Raw genomic sequence first — 13,432 nt, 5'->3', positions numbered from 1 at the left:
AATTTTGATTTTGATTTTCCCCTCCTGTTTTATTTTTTAATCTCTTCTTCTTTGTAGTTAAATATCATCATTTCTGATTTGTTCCAATTAATTTGTAAACCTGTTATTAATCCAAATTCTGTTAAATGAGCCTCTATTTTCTCCCATTGTTTTATTGGCTGTTCCATTGATAAAAGGGTATCGTCTGCAAACAAATTTATTTTATATTTCTCTTTTAATCCGATTCCTTTTATACTACTCTCTTCTCTTATTACATTAGCCAATAGTTCCATTACAATTGCAAATAAAATTGGGGAAAGGGGACATCCCTGCCTTGTGCCTCGTGTTATATTTATTTTCCCTGTTAAACCATCATTCACCATAACTTGGGCATAATTTTTTGAATATAATTTATCAATTAAATTTCTAAATTTTTCTCCAAATCCAAATTTGTCTAGTATCATTTTCATTGTCTGCCAGGAGATCCTGGCAGATAATGCCAAAAATTTTAACTTTGTTTTTGTTTTCAAATTATTTGCAACTTGTACCCTCGGTCCGCTTCTGACACAATAAACTAATAAGCTGTTTAATTCCCTCTAGTGGCAGGAGTGGCCATTACTTTTAGAAAAAGAGTAGACCACATCAGAAAGTACAAGTTTATTTAAGCCACACTAGTTTTGGACCACAATTTCCAGAATCTCCCAAATGGCCACGATGACTAGGAGATTCTGGAAACTGTACACCAGAAGAAGAAAAAAACAGTAAGGTTGGAACAAGTATCTACATCAAGTGACGATTATAAGCTCGTGCACAGCTTCACTACACTTCAGTAAACTGTATGGTTTGATAAAGCAAAGGAGCCCTTAATTTTCTTATGGTGCTTCACTGAAATTGAAAGAAAGTCTAATGTGACCTGTTCTTCCATGCTCTGGAATGTATATGTGGCAAATAAGGTTAATTATTCCTCTGGAAAGAGTTAGCATGGTGTAAGGGTTTGCACATTGGACTATGATTCTGGAGGTCAGGGTTCTAATTCCCAACCAGCCCTGGAAATCTACTGAGTGACTTGGACAGGTTACATTCTAAAAGGAAGGCAAAAGTGACCCCTGCCACCTCCGAACAAATCTTGTCATGAAAACTCTGTGATAAGTTCACCTTAGAGTCACCATAAATTGGAAACAACTTGAAGGCATACAACAACAACAATAACAGCAACAGCAACAACAACAACACTGCTCTGGAACTGAACTGTTGAATTAAGATTTATACTATTTGTGGGAAATCCATTAATATTGGGCTAACTACTTTTCAAGTACCAAGGATTATGGACAGAAAGAATGTGAGATAGTTCAATTTTCTTTTAGGTTTATACTTTAAAGTTATACATTTATTCACATATAAACTGTTATAAACTGTTGCCTTCAGAAAGCACATGAAGGTTTTAGTTATCTTTTCTGTACCAGGGACAAAACAGCATATCTTACCTATGGTAATTTTAGCATATCATTTTAAGCCACTGTTTTGGACCGGTGGACACCGCTGGGTTTGCATATTGCTTAGAAGTTTTTATTATATGATTTCACCTTATCAATATTAAATGCCCAATCCCTAGGAGGACAGAAAAATAAGGAAATGTCAAATTGAGAGCAGGGGGCCGTACATCCAGCAGGGAGCCATTGGGACTGAATGCTGTATGGTTAATTTTTAATTGCTTTATTGCAGAGCCTCATAAAATCTCTGATAAGAAAGCTACAAAGGTGCTGCATATTTTAGTCCAGCCACTTGTTCAGTTCTTCAAAAGCATTGGTCAGTAAACCAGTCTGGTTGCATTGTGCAACAAAGGTCTTGTTTATGTAGTTGAGCTCTTATAGCTCAGCATAGTTGAAGCCTCTTTGGTTTTGGATTTGTTTAAGCCATGGAGGAGGAAATTAAGTTAAACTAGGAAGAAGCAGATGAGCCTCAAGATAATCTGAGGCATTTTTAGGATAATTTAAATGGGCTCATTAGTGATATGTGGAAAAAGCTGGTGAACATTTTACATAAATATTGATTTATGTAAAACATGTTTAAAACCAAGTAGAAATCTTTTTTTCTTCTTGTGGCCTTTGTACTTCACAAACCCGGACCTTGTTTATGAGCAGAGCTACAGCTATAATATTCTAGAGCTGAATAGCTTTAGGCGAGAACCATGCCCCCTTTTTCAAACCATGCATGTTCAAGCTCAGAAGACTGCAAAATGACGACCAGCATTGTTGCTCTGTGTGTGTGTGTGTGTGTGTAAACTGATGACAATACCCCCAATAAAATGCAACTTGATTCTCGGGGCTAGGGCTGTGGCGCAGGCTGGAGAGCAGCTGCAATGAATCACTGCAATGAATCACTCTGACCAGGAGGTCATGAGTTCGAGGCTCGCTCGGAGCCTATGTTTGTCTTGTCTTTGTTCTATGTTAAAGGCATTGAATGTTTGCCTATATGTGTAATGTGATCCGCCCTGAGTCCCCTTCGGGGTGAGAAGGGCGGAATATAAATGCTGTAAATAAATAATAAATAAATAGATCTGATTCTTAAAATTGTTTTTGGTACAGAATTAATCAAACAACATTTCTTAGTATGGGTACCATATCCAAAAGGTTTCATTATTAATATTACATGTCTGTGGCTTTTGACACCCTTTTCAGTGCTTCTTATAATTTGAGAGCCGCTTGTAGAATACGGTATAATGTGGTCCCAAATGCTACTGTAATGTAAGCAGAAGTTACAGTTTCTGCCTGACTCTTCTTTTGTCAGGTTAACTGGTATGTTTATGGATATGTATGTATTATTTGAGCTTGCAGCCCTCCTCCAAAGTTCAGAGCAGACCAAGATGATATAAAAGTTGTGTTGTCAAAGGCTTTCATGGCCAGAATCACTGGTTTGCTGTGAGTTTTCTGTGCTGTATGTCCATGTACCAGAAGCATTCTCTCCTGACATTTCATCCACATGTACAGCAGGCATCCTCAGAGGTTGTGAGGTCTGCTGGAAACTATGCAAGTGGGGTTTATATATCTGTGGAATGTCCAGGATGGGAGAAAGAAAAATAGGGGAATTCCAAACAATCAGAGCCCGCTAACACCTCCTAACGAAGGATTCCCTCAGGCAGGAAGCAGCCAGGCTTTGAAGCTCCAAGGCTATTAAATGATTATCAAAGTGACCTATTGTAACATCCACACTTGCCTCAAACAGACAAGAGTTCTTTCTCCCACCCTGGACATTCCACAGATATATAAACCCTACTTGCCTCATTTCAACTGACCTCACAACCTCTGAGGATTCCTGCCATAGATGTGGGCGAAACGTCAGGAGAGAATGCGTCTGGAACATGGCCATACAGCCTGGAAAACTCACAGCAACCCAGATATAAATGTTATGAATAGGCAGCCACCTGGGATGTGGAAGTGCCTGATCCTTGCCAGAATTTATGTTCCGCTTGTATAAACCCAACATGCTCAACTCATCCTAAAGAAACTAAAACTCATATGTTGCCGTGTAATTATAGCAAATAATTAATAAGTAAATAATGAAGTCTTCCTGATGCTGCTTAGGCTTAAATATCTAAATACCAAGCACAAATATAATCAAACCCATGATGAACATTATGCACACAATAAAAATGCCTGAAAAATCAAATTCACTTTGAATGCTAGAGAACATTTTTACATGGCTGTCAAAAGAAAATGAGTGAGAGGGTAAATGTTTAGACTGCAATTCTCTTTCTGCTTCTGTGAGACTTCTGAGTTGGTATGTTATTGTTGCCTAATATTGGCAGCAGAGGGAGCTATATTGCTGCAAGAGGACAACTGGAGAGAGAAAATTCCTTAACAAAACAGTAGCAAAGCAAAAACAACCTTCAGCTCTAAACAAATACAGTTCTATCACCAAAGGGTTTGGAGAGTTTGTAAAAAAAAAGTTGCACCTTTTAGACTTTTCTAATAAACAGGGGGACTTGAAATGTGCATGTACCAAATTTCTATTTGTGGGAGTGCCTAACCTTGTGTCCTGATTCAATACAGACATTTAGAAATTGTGATACAGGTATGCCTAGTAATACATGTATGTCTTCCTTTTCTTTAATTCCGATAAGCTCAATACAAAAAAGATAAGAGGTCTCCTGGACAGTGATGAGATCAAGAAACTGATATTCAGCTGTATTGAATGGATCACACTTCTGCTGAATCTCAGGTTCTTAGGTAAAGGTAAAGGTTTTCCCCTGACATTAAGTCCAGTCATGTCTGATCTGGGGGTTGGTGCTCATCTCCATTTCTAAGCCGAAGATGCAGCATTGTCCATAGATACCTTCAAGTTCATGTGGCTGCATGACTACATGGAGCACTGTTATCTTCCTGCTGGAGCGGTACCTATTGATCTACTCACATTTGCATGTTTTTGAACTGCTAGGTTGGCAGAAGCTGGGGCTAACAGCGAGTGCTCACTCTGCTCCACAGAATCGAACCTACGACCTTTCAGCCTGCAAGTTCAGCAGCTCAGCGCTTTAACACACTGTCCCACTGGGTTCTTAGTTGGAGTGTATTTGGAGATTCAGTCCTGAGACTGTATAATCCTGTTTGCACAGTTTTTGCACATTATTCACACAATTAGTGTGGGTGCTGCACCTATTCCTGGAGATTTCAGAGTTGGCCACAGTGGCACACATCTTACTTATATTGATTAGGATCCATCTACAATGTAGAATGAATGCAGTTTGATACCGCTCTGATACCTGCCCTGAATCAATGCTATTGAATCATGGGAGTTGTAGTTTTAAAGGTCTTTAGCCTTCTCTTCCAAATAGTACTTTTGCTTTACCCAACCACAATTCTTAAGATTCCATAGCACTGAGCCATGGCAATTAAAGTGTTGTCAAACTGCTTTAAATATACAGTGTAGATGCATCCTTAGATGACTTGTATAAAAAGGAACACTGGTCTCTCTATTATAAATACCAAGCAAATGAAGAAAGCAGCACCACCACCTCATCCTTTGAAACCAGGTAGGTATGACAGCAGGACCCTCTAGTGGCGCAGCGGCTTAAACCGCTGAGCTGCTGAACTTGCTGACCAAAAGATCAGAGGTTCGAATCTGAGGAGCAGGGTGAGCTCCTGCTGCTAACCCCAGCTTCTGCTAACCTAGCAGTTTGAAAACATGCAAATGTGAGTAAATCAATAAGTACCACTCCGGCGGGAAGGTAACAGCACTCCATGCTGTCATGCCGGCCACATGACCTTGGAGGTGTCTTTGGACAACATCAGCTCTTTGGCTTAGAAATGGAGATTAACACCAACCCCTAGAGTCAGACACGACTAGACTTAATGTTAGGGGAAAACCTTTACTTTTAGGTATGACAGCAATGTCAGTCCCAACCATCACTTTTTGGATTTAGTAAAAATATATAAGATTAACCCTATCACAAACATGTCATAGTCATATGAACAATCCCCATGGGTCACGAAATAAAACATTTTGTTTCAGTAACAAAATTATAGTTTCTGCTTTTCTCAGATTCTTCCATGGCTCAGACCACACAGATATACAGTATTTTGTATACACTACCATTAATCCTGAAAAATTTGATAAACACTTGGTAACTTCTTGTTGTTGTTGTTAAATTGTGATGAACAGCTATGGCCTTTTATAAACATATAAATGCACTGTATCGCTATTTTCTGTCTTTGATGGTTATGATGTTTTCCCCCCTCCACTTGCTTGCATGCAAGGAACTCATTCATTTATACTTGCCTAGTTTCCAACTAACCTCACACCTCTGAGGATGCCTGCCATATATGTGGGCGAAACGTCAGGAGAGAATGCTTCTGGAACATGGCCAAACAGCCCGGAAAATGCAGAACAACCCAAAGTGTAGTATTCTGATGCGCGCGGGCGATGAAAACGCCAACGGAAAGGAGCGCCTTTGAAACGCGTGGCGCGTGAACATCTCAAGAGGAGCCGGGAGCCGGCAAGAAAGCTCTCAATACTATTGGCCGCCATCTCCACCAATCCGCGACCTCCTCGCTTTCCATTGGCGGTTTGCTTATTCCGGTTGGAGCTCGCTCGCTGAGATACACACAGAACAGTCACGCGCTGAGAACGGGGCGGGGACTCTTGACAGAACTGACTGAGAGCGCGGTGGGCGGGGCAAAGCTCTCGAGGACTGTGTGATTCTTGCTTCTTCCTTCGTTAGAAGGTTTCGGTTGTCAATTAGACGGCTATGGAGACCAGCCAGGAGGTGACACTGAGGGAAGGCAAACAGGGGCCGGGTGAGAAGCGAGAGCGGCGCTTGGGACTGCAGGCCGGCTTGCGAGCGGCCCAACCCCCCTCAACCACCTCTGTCGCCTTCCCGGCTCTCCGATTGGACAATTGCTTTCCGTTTGCCCCGCCCCTTTCGCTCGTGGGCACCTGATTGGCCGGTGCGCGCGCGCGGGCTCGTTCTCCCTCCCCCTCCCCTCAGGGGTAGGGGTTGGAACAGCTCCCGGTTCGGTCCCCTCAGTTGCCTCTCATCCTTCGAGGAGCGCACAAGGATGGAGCTCCGCCGCTTGTGGTGGCCGGCGCGGGTACTATAATATGGCCGCGGCTGCCGCCTGGCTCATGGCGGGGCGCCCAGGGGGAGGCGGCTGCGAGCCGCTCATGCTGCCACTGCTCCTGGGCGTCCTCTTCCTCAGCCGGTGCCTGGGCGAGCAGTCCTCTAGAGTCGCCTCCTCCTCCTCGGTGTTGCCCGACTCTGAGGAGACTGTTATCATCGGCTTGCGGCTGGAGGACACGGACGACGTCTCCTTCATGGAGAGAGGCGTACTGCGCGTGAGCGAGCGGACCCGCGTCAAGCTGCGGGTCTACGGGCAGAACATCAACAACGAGACCTGGTCGCGCATCGCCTTCACGGAGCACGAGCGGCGGCGCGAGGGGGGCGAGCAGCCGGAGGAGGGCCGCGCGCCCGCCTCCGCCGCCGCCTCCCCCCCGCTGCAGCGCTGCGGCATCCGCACCTCGGACATCATCATCCGGCCACACATCGCGCTCAACCGCCGCACCTCCGGCGTCATCGAGATCGACATCAAGCCCTTGCGCAAGACGGAGAAGAGCAAGTCCTACTACCTGTGCACCTCCGTCTCCTCCCCGGCGGCGGCCTCGGGCGGCCCCAACGGTGGGGGCGGCGTGGGCCCCGATGGCGGGCCCTGGACCGAGACCCTGTGGTTCTACCACGACGGCGAGGACACCAAGATGATCGTGGGCGAAGAGAAGAAGTTCCTCCTGCCCTTCTGGCTGCAGGTCATCTTCATCTCCCTCCTGCTGGGCCTCTCCGGGATGTTCAGCGGCCTCAACTTGGGCCTCATGGCCCTGGACCCCATGGAGCTGCGCATCGTACAGAACTGTGGCACCGAGAAGGAGAAGAACTACGCCAAGCGCATCGAGCCCGTCCGGCGCCAGGGCAACTACCTGCTCTGCTCTCTCCTCCTTGGCAATGTCCTCGTCAACACTACGCTCACCATCCTCCTGGACGACATTGCCGGTTCGGGACTGGTGGCCGTCGTGGTCTCCACCATCGGGATCGTCATCTTCGGCGAAATCGTCCCGCAGGCAATCTGCTCCCGGCACGGCCTTGCCGTGGGCGCCAACACCATCTTCCTCACCAAGTTCTTCATGATGATGACCTTCCCGGCCTCTTTCCCGGTCAGCAAACTGCTGGACTGTGTCCTGGGGCAGGAGATCGGGACTGTCTACAACCGGGAGAAACTGCTGGAAATGTTGAGGGTGACGGACCCCTATAACGACCTGGTCAAGGAGGAACTGAATATTATCCAAGGGGCGCTGGAGTTGCGTACCAAGACAGTGGAGGATGTCATGACTCCGCTTCGGGACTGCTTTATGATCACGGCGGAGGCCGTGCTGGATTTCAACACCATGTCTGAAATTATGGAGAGCGGGTACACCCGCATCCCTGTCTTTGAAGGGGACCGGTCCAACATTGTGGACCTTCTTTTTGTCAAGGACTTGGCTTTTGTGGATCCAGACGATTGCACACCACTCAAAACCATCACCCGTTTCTATAACCACCCACTGCACTTTGTCTTCAATGATACCAAGCTTGATGCCATGCTTGAGGAATTCAAAAAAGGTGGGATGATGGCAGTTGGAGATGGGAATGAGGGAGGAAAATATAGAAGGCAACATCAAAGGATAGGCATTTGTTTCTTCTTTTCTATAGAAGCTGAGGTTCGTTGTATGCTGAATTCTGTATTCAGTACCAAGTTCAGCTCTTGTATGTGTGCCTCTTGCCTACATGCACTTATATGGTGTAATTGTAGGTTAGCAGACTGATTCTTTAATTCTTGCTCCTTATTCTTGAATTGGCTCTGATCTGTTGTTCCTCTTATTCTATGTCTGTGTGCTTTGGTGAGACTTATTTTTTGTTGCTGAATAATTGATTTGCACACATATCCACATGTGGATGCAGATGTTGAAACATGGTTCCTTGCTAAATGTGTCGTTTAATGTACTTTTAAGAAATATATGTCTTGCAAACAAACAAACATCATAAAACAAGAGGAAGGGTTTACAATTAAGTCCTATATTTGTCTCTAAAACTGCATGTGCAAAATGTGTAGGCAAAAGTTAATAACTCACAGTGAGGGAGGAAAATATAAAAGGCAACATCAAAGGATAGGCATTTGCTTCTTCTTTTCTATAGAAGCTGAGGTTTTTTGTATGCCAAATTCTGCATTCAGTACCAAGTTCAGCTCTTGTATGCATGCCTCTTGCCTACATGCACTTATATGGTGTAATTGTAGGTTAGCAGACTGATTCTTTAATTCTGGCTCCTTATTCTTGAATTGGCTCTGATCTGTTGTCCCTCTTATTCTATGTCTCTGTGCTTTGTTGAGACTTATTTTTATTGCTGAATAATTGATTTACACACATGTGTAAATCTTGTGGATGCAGATGTTGAAATATGGTTCCTTGCTAAATGTATCATTTAATGTGTGTTTGAGAAATGCATGCATTGCAAACAAACATTTATCATAAAACAAGAGGAGAGGTTTACAGTCAAGTCCTATATTTGTAGTCTTGTATGTGTAGGAAAAAGTTAATAACTCACAAGGTTTATTGTCAAGGGAAACGTGTATCCCATGTGGGCAGCTCATTGAAAAGTTGTATTCTTGTTTGCCTGGTTTTTGCATTAGACTTCAGTTCATACCCTTTGGGTACTATTTTTCTGCATCTATTCCCCCCTGCAAACATCCATCCATGTGTTAGAAAGCTATGATTGGCAGTAGCTCTATTCTGAAAGTATGCTGTATATGAGACCAAAAACATGCTATGGTTATGCTGAGCTTCAGTGAAGAATTATGAGTAAATAATAATCATCATAATATCTGATGGGTGCTTTGAATGAGATTTTCCTGCTTCTTTCAGGGGGTTGGACTGGATGGCCCGTGAGGTCTTTTCCAACTCTACAATTCTATGATTCCCAACCCCAATTCTATGAACCCCAAAACTTCCTCATCATGATTTCATGTTAGAAACCATATGTGAGTTTATATTAAGTCCTACACAGAAATATCTTCTGTATGAGGAATTTTCTGTGAAATGTAAAAGGGTCTGTTCAACTACATATAAACTTTAAAACGTATATAGGTAGTCCCCAACGTACAAACAAGATAGGTTCTGTAGGTTTGTTCTTATGTTGAATTTGTTTATAAGTTGGCATAGGTATATTTTAAGTTCTACTCCAGCCAAATATAACCATGGAAAACAAGGGGAATGGTGAACACCCCTGTGGTGTTTGTTTTGATGTATGTGCCCCCTGTTCAGAAGATTTCACCTCATTTTCTGTCCCTGTGATAATTGGATTTTGAAAAAAATTGCTTGTTATGGAAACAAGGATTAGTGATAAAATTTCAGTGGAGACACCTTTTCCGATGATAACTCTTTCAGGAGTGAATTTCCCTTCCTAGGGGTAGATTTCTCTCACTTCCTGTTGTCTCACCCCCATTTGTAACTATGAGTCATTTATAAGTCAAGTGTTTGTAACTCGGGGACTGCCTGTAGTCACCTGTGGATGATGTTCTCTTATTTACTTCTATGCGCACACTTCAGAAATCCCACTTGGAATACTTCCCATTGCTGATTAACCTATGGTAAACAGGGACAAAGATATCCCTCCCATTAGGGAGAAAAAGGAGGATGCCTGATTTTGGTTTCCCTGAAAGGTTGGAGATTTTTCATTATTTAGTTCATTACTGTTGTCTTCTTAATGTGAAAAAAAATGGGAGAAGTACTTGTGAGATCTATTGTCTGAGATGCCAAAAGAATTTTCCCAGTGTTGTTATCCACCTGTATTTTGGGGAGTCAAGGCACCACTCTCTGCTGTGTTCTCGTCAGCTCAAGTAATAGACTCTTAATGCTCAGCTTGGTCCATGTGAGTTGTTTGAATTTTGCTGTATACAGTATGCCTTTGTGGCTATTTTATGATCTCAGCATATTCTTTTCCATCGAGATTGTCTTATTCATATGTTTGGTCAGCAAAGGAGCAGAAGGCAATAGAAAGATATCTTTGGTTTATGCTTGTCAGTTATGGAGCTTATTCTCATGATAGTCCTGAGATTCTTTGAAACATTTTAAAGCTAACCTTTGTAAACTGATCTTAGTGGCAGAGTTAAGTTAAAAGAGTGTCATGAAAGATGTTGTTCATCTTAGTGAGTGGTGTTTTGAACAGCCAAATCCTAAGGCTGAAGCAGGATATAAATCTAGATTTAAAAAAAAAAAAAAAAAAAAAACTTGTGATGAGAACTTTCATAGATTAAAAGGGGTCTACTCTACCGCCCTGACCATCTTCCGAAATGTATTTGCTCACTAGTTGGGTAACCAGCGTAGTGCTGGAATTAACCTTTGCTGAAGGTATTTTCTGCACTGTAACTGAACTTTTGCACTCAGGTTTCTGGTTTCTAGGCAGTAAACTCTGGTGGTTAATTTCAGGACTGTGGCTGATTAAGATATGGCTCTGTGCACTAGCTTTTTCCATCTTTGTGTTAGCTCCTAAATTCTACCATGTTTTTGATCTCATAGATGAGTAAGACAATTTGGCAGTAAAATATTTTCTTAAACCTGTGTGTGCCTCCTGCTGCCATCTAATGTGTTGTTGTTATTGTTGCTTGCCTTCAAGTTATTCCCAGCTTAAGCCCTAAAGCAATTAAGAGGTTTTATTGACTTGTTCAGCCTTTGCCTTCCTCTGAGGCTGAGATAGTGTGATTTGCTCAAGGTCACCAGGAGGGTTTCCATTACTGCATGGGGATTCATATTCTGGTCTCCAGATTTGTAGGATGTATCTACACTGTAGAATTAATGCAGTTTGACATTACTTTAAATGCCATGACTTAATACTGTAGAATTCTGTGATTTGTAATTTTGTGAAATCATTAAACTGTTCCATCTAGCCTAATCAAACTTGGTGTGATGAATAGATATATAGCTGAAGAGAAACATAAATAGAACATTGATTATCAAATGCCTTTTCATAGAGGAAGGATGGAAAGCATCTATAGGTGAGGCATGACCTTACAGAATATCAGAGAAGATCATTGAGTGATAAAGCCAGCATTCTTAGATGGAAACAGCAAAGATGCAAAGAACATAAAGAACCTTTGACCACAGCAATTTTTTTCCTCTGCATAGTTGACAGTCAGAAGGGATGCTGTGTATGTGCTTTTAAGTCACCTGTCAATTTAATAATATCTGTGAATTTCATTTGGGTATTCTTAAGCAGGGCCGGCCGGAGATAAATTTTAATGTTAAGCGGGGGTGCTGAAAAGCGCCCCCCCGGCGCCGCCTCCCGTGCCCTGGCCCCGCCTCCCATGCTGCGTGGGAGGCGGGGCCAGAGTTGGCCCCACCCCCCACCCAGCATGCCCTGGCCCCGCTTCCCACGCAGCGTAGGAGGTGGGGCCAGGGCGAATAGCGTGGGAGGCGTGGCCAGAGTTGGCCCCGCCTCCCACGCTACTCCCCCTCGCCCGTCTGGCCTTTTCTAGCTGGCCAGACACGCAGCGTGGGAGGCGGGGCCAGGGCGAATAGTGCGGGAGGCGGGGCCAGAGTTGGCCCCGCCTCCCGCGCTACTCCCTCTCACCCGTCTGGCCTTTTCTAGCGATTGCGGCCTGGAGGGACCTCCGCTGCAGTCTGGCCAGCTAGAAAAGGCCAGACGGGCGAGGGCGAATAGGGACCTCCGCTGCAGTCTGGCCAGCTAGAAAAGGCCAGACGGGCGAGGGCGAATAGCGCGGGAGGCGGGGCCAACTCTGGCCCCGCCTCCCGCGCTATTCGCCCTGGCCTCGCCTCCCACGCAGCGTGGGCGGCGGGGCCAGGGCACGCTGGGCGGGGGGGGCACTGCCCTGGCGGTGCCCCGCCTCGCGCCCAGTGCGCCCTGGCCTTGTGGCAGCTGTCCGGGCAAGCCTTGTGGCCTGGCTGGCCTTACCCAGCCGGCAGCCGGCACACTGGGCGGTGCCCCGCCTCCCGCCCAGCCTGATGGCGCCCCCCCGGACCTGCGCCCAAGGCGGCGGCCTCACGGGCCTCCATGGTGGGGCCGGCCCTGTTCTTAAGCAAGAAATAATCAGAAGTGGTTTTTCTAGTTCCTTCCTTTGTTTGCAGATTCCCATGCAAGTACTTGTCAGGGATGACCCTGGTTAGCTTCCACGTTCAGAGAGCAACGGGTGCCTTTCGTGTATTTAGGCCCTTTGCGTCTGTTCTAGTACTTATCAAATGTCAGCACATCTGTGAGAATCCTGTATTGTTACATGCTAAGGTATTGGCATGTGTTCAGGAGCAGTCTAAATTTCAAAAGGGCCCTTGAGTTAAAAGCTTGAGATGTACACTAAAGGAAATTTTTGGAACCATTCTTTGGGATTCTATTTCACGTGCTCACAATGATTAAAATTGTAAGTATTTTCAAATCCTGTTAATGGATATCAAACTTGGGTTTCATACACTGCTTATTTTCTTTACACTGCATATAGAAAATGCTGTGTGTAGATTGGGTGTAATAACTATTTACAGGTCCAAAATTTCAGGCAGGATAGGCTCTGTAAGTTTGTTCTTAAGTGAATTTGTATGTAAGTCGGAACAGATGCATTTTTAAAGCGATACTGCAGCCGAAATTATATATTTTAGTTTTGGATAGCATAGGGAAGAGTGAACACTCCTGTGGAGTTTATTTGGCTGTTTGTGCCTGGTTCAGAAGATTTCTCCTCACTTTCTGTCCTTATCATAATTGGATTTTGAAAAAATTGGCTTGTTGTGAAAACAAAGATTGGTGAAAACTCTTCAGTGGATACACCTTTTCCCCACGATAACTCTTTCTCTTCCAAGGGGTAGATTTTTCTTACTTTCTGTTGTCTTGGTCCCGATCTTAACTGTGAGTCATTCGTAAGTTGGATGTTTGTAACTT

The 13,432-nt window shown here is 44.3% G+C and overlaps 1 protein-coding gene across 4 annotated transcripts in view; it reads left to right on the top strand.

The window, feature by feature from the left end:
* Positions 1–6,129: 6,129 nt before the first annotated feature.
* cnnm2 (cyclin and CBS domain divalent metal cation transport mediator 2) overlaps positions 6,130–13,432 on the top strand; it is a 125,553-nt gene continuing 118,250 nt past the window's right edge. For 2 of the 4 annotated variants that reach the window (XR_010004653.1, XM_062976306.1), the window contains exon 1: positions 6,130–8,119. Coding sequence is in view for 3 of the 4 variants with exons in the window: in XM_062976306.1 (XP_062832376.1) it covers positions 6,574–8,119 (1,546 nt within the window). In the remaining variant the exon portion in view is untranslated. The remainder of the gene's footprint in view (positions 8,120–13,432) is intronic. The other 2 variants (XM_062976305.1, XM_062976304.1) reach the window with 2 other exon arrangements.

The sequence above is a fragment of the Anolis carolinensis genome, chromosome 3 (genome assembly GCF_035594765.1).
Source record: "Anolis carolinensis isolate JA03-04 chromosome 3, rAnoCar3.1.pri, whole genome shotgun sequence".
In the NCBI taxonomy this organism is placed as follows: domain Eukaryota; kingdom Metazoa; phylum Chordata; class Lepidosauria; order Squamata; family Dactyloidae; genus Anolis; species Anolis carolinensis.
The sequence above is the reverse complement of the archived record's forward strand: the minus strand, read 5'-3'. Positions and strand labels throughout refer to the sequence as shown.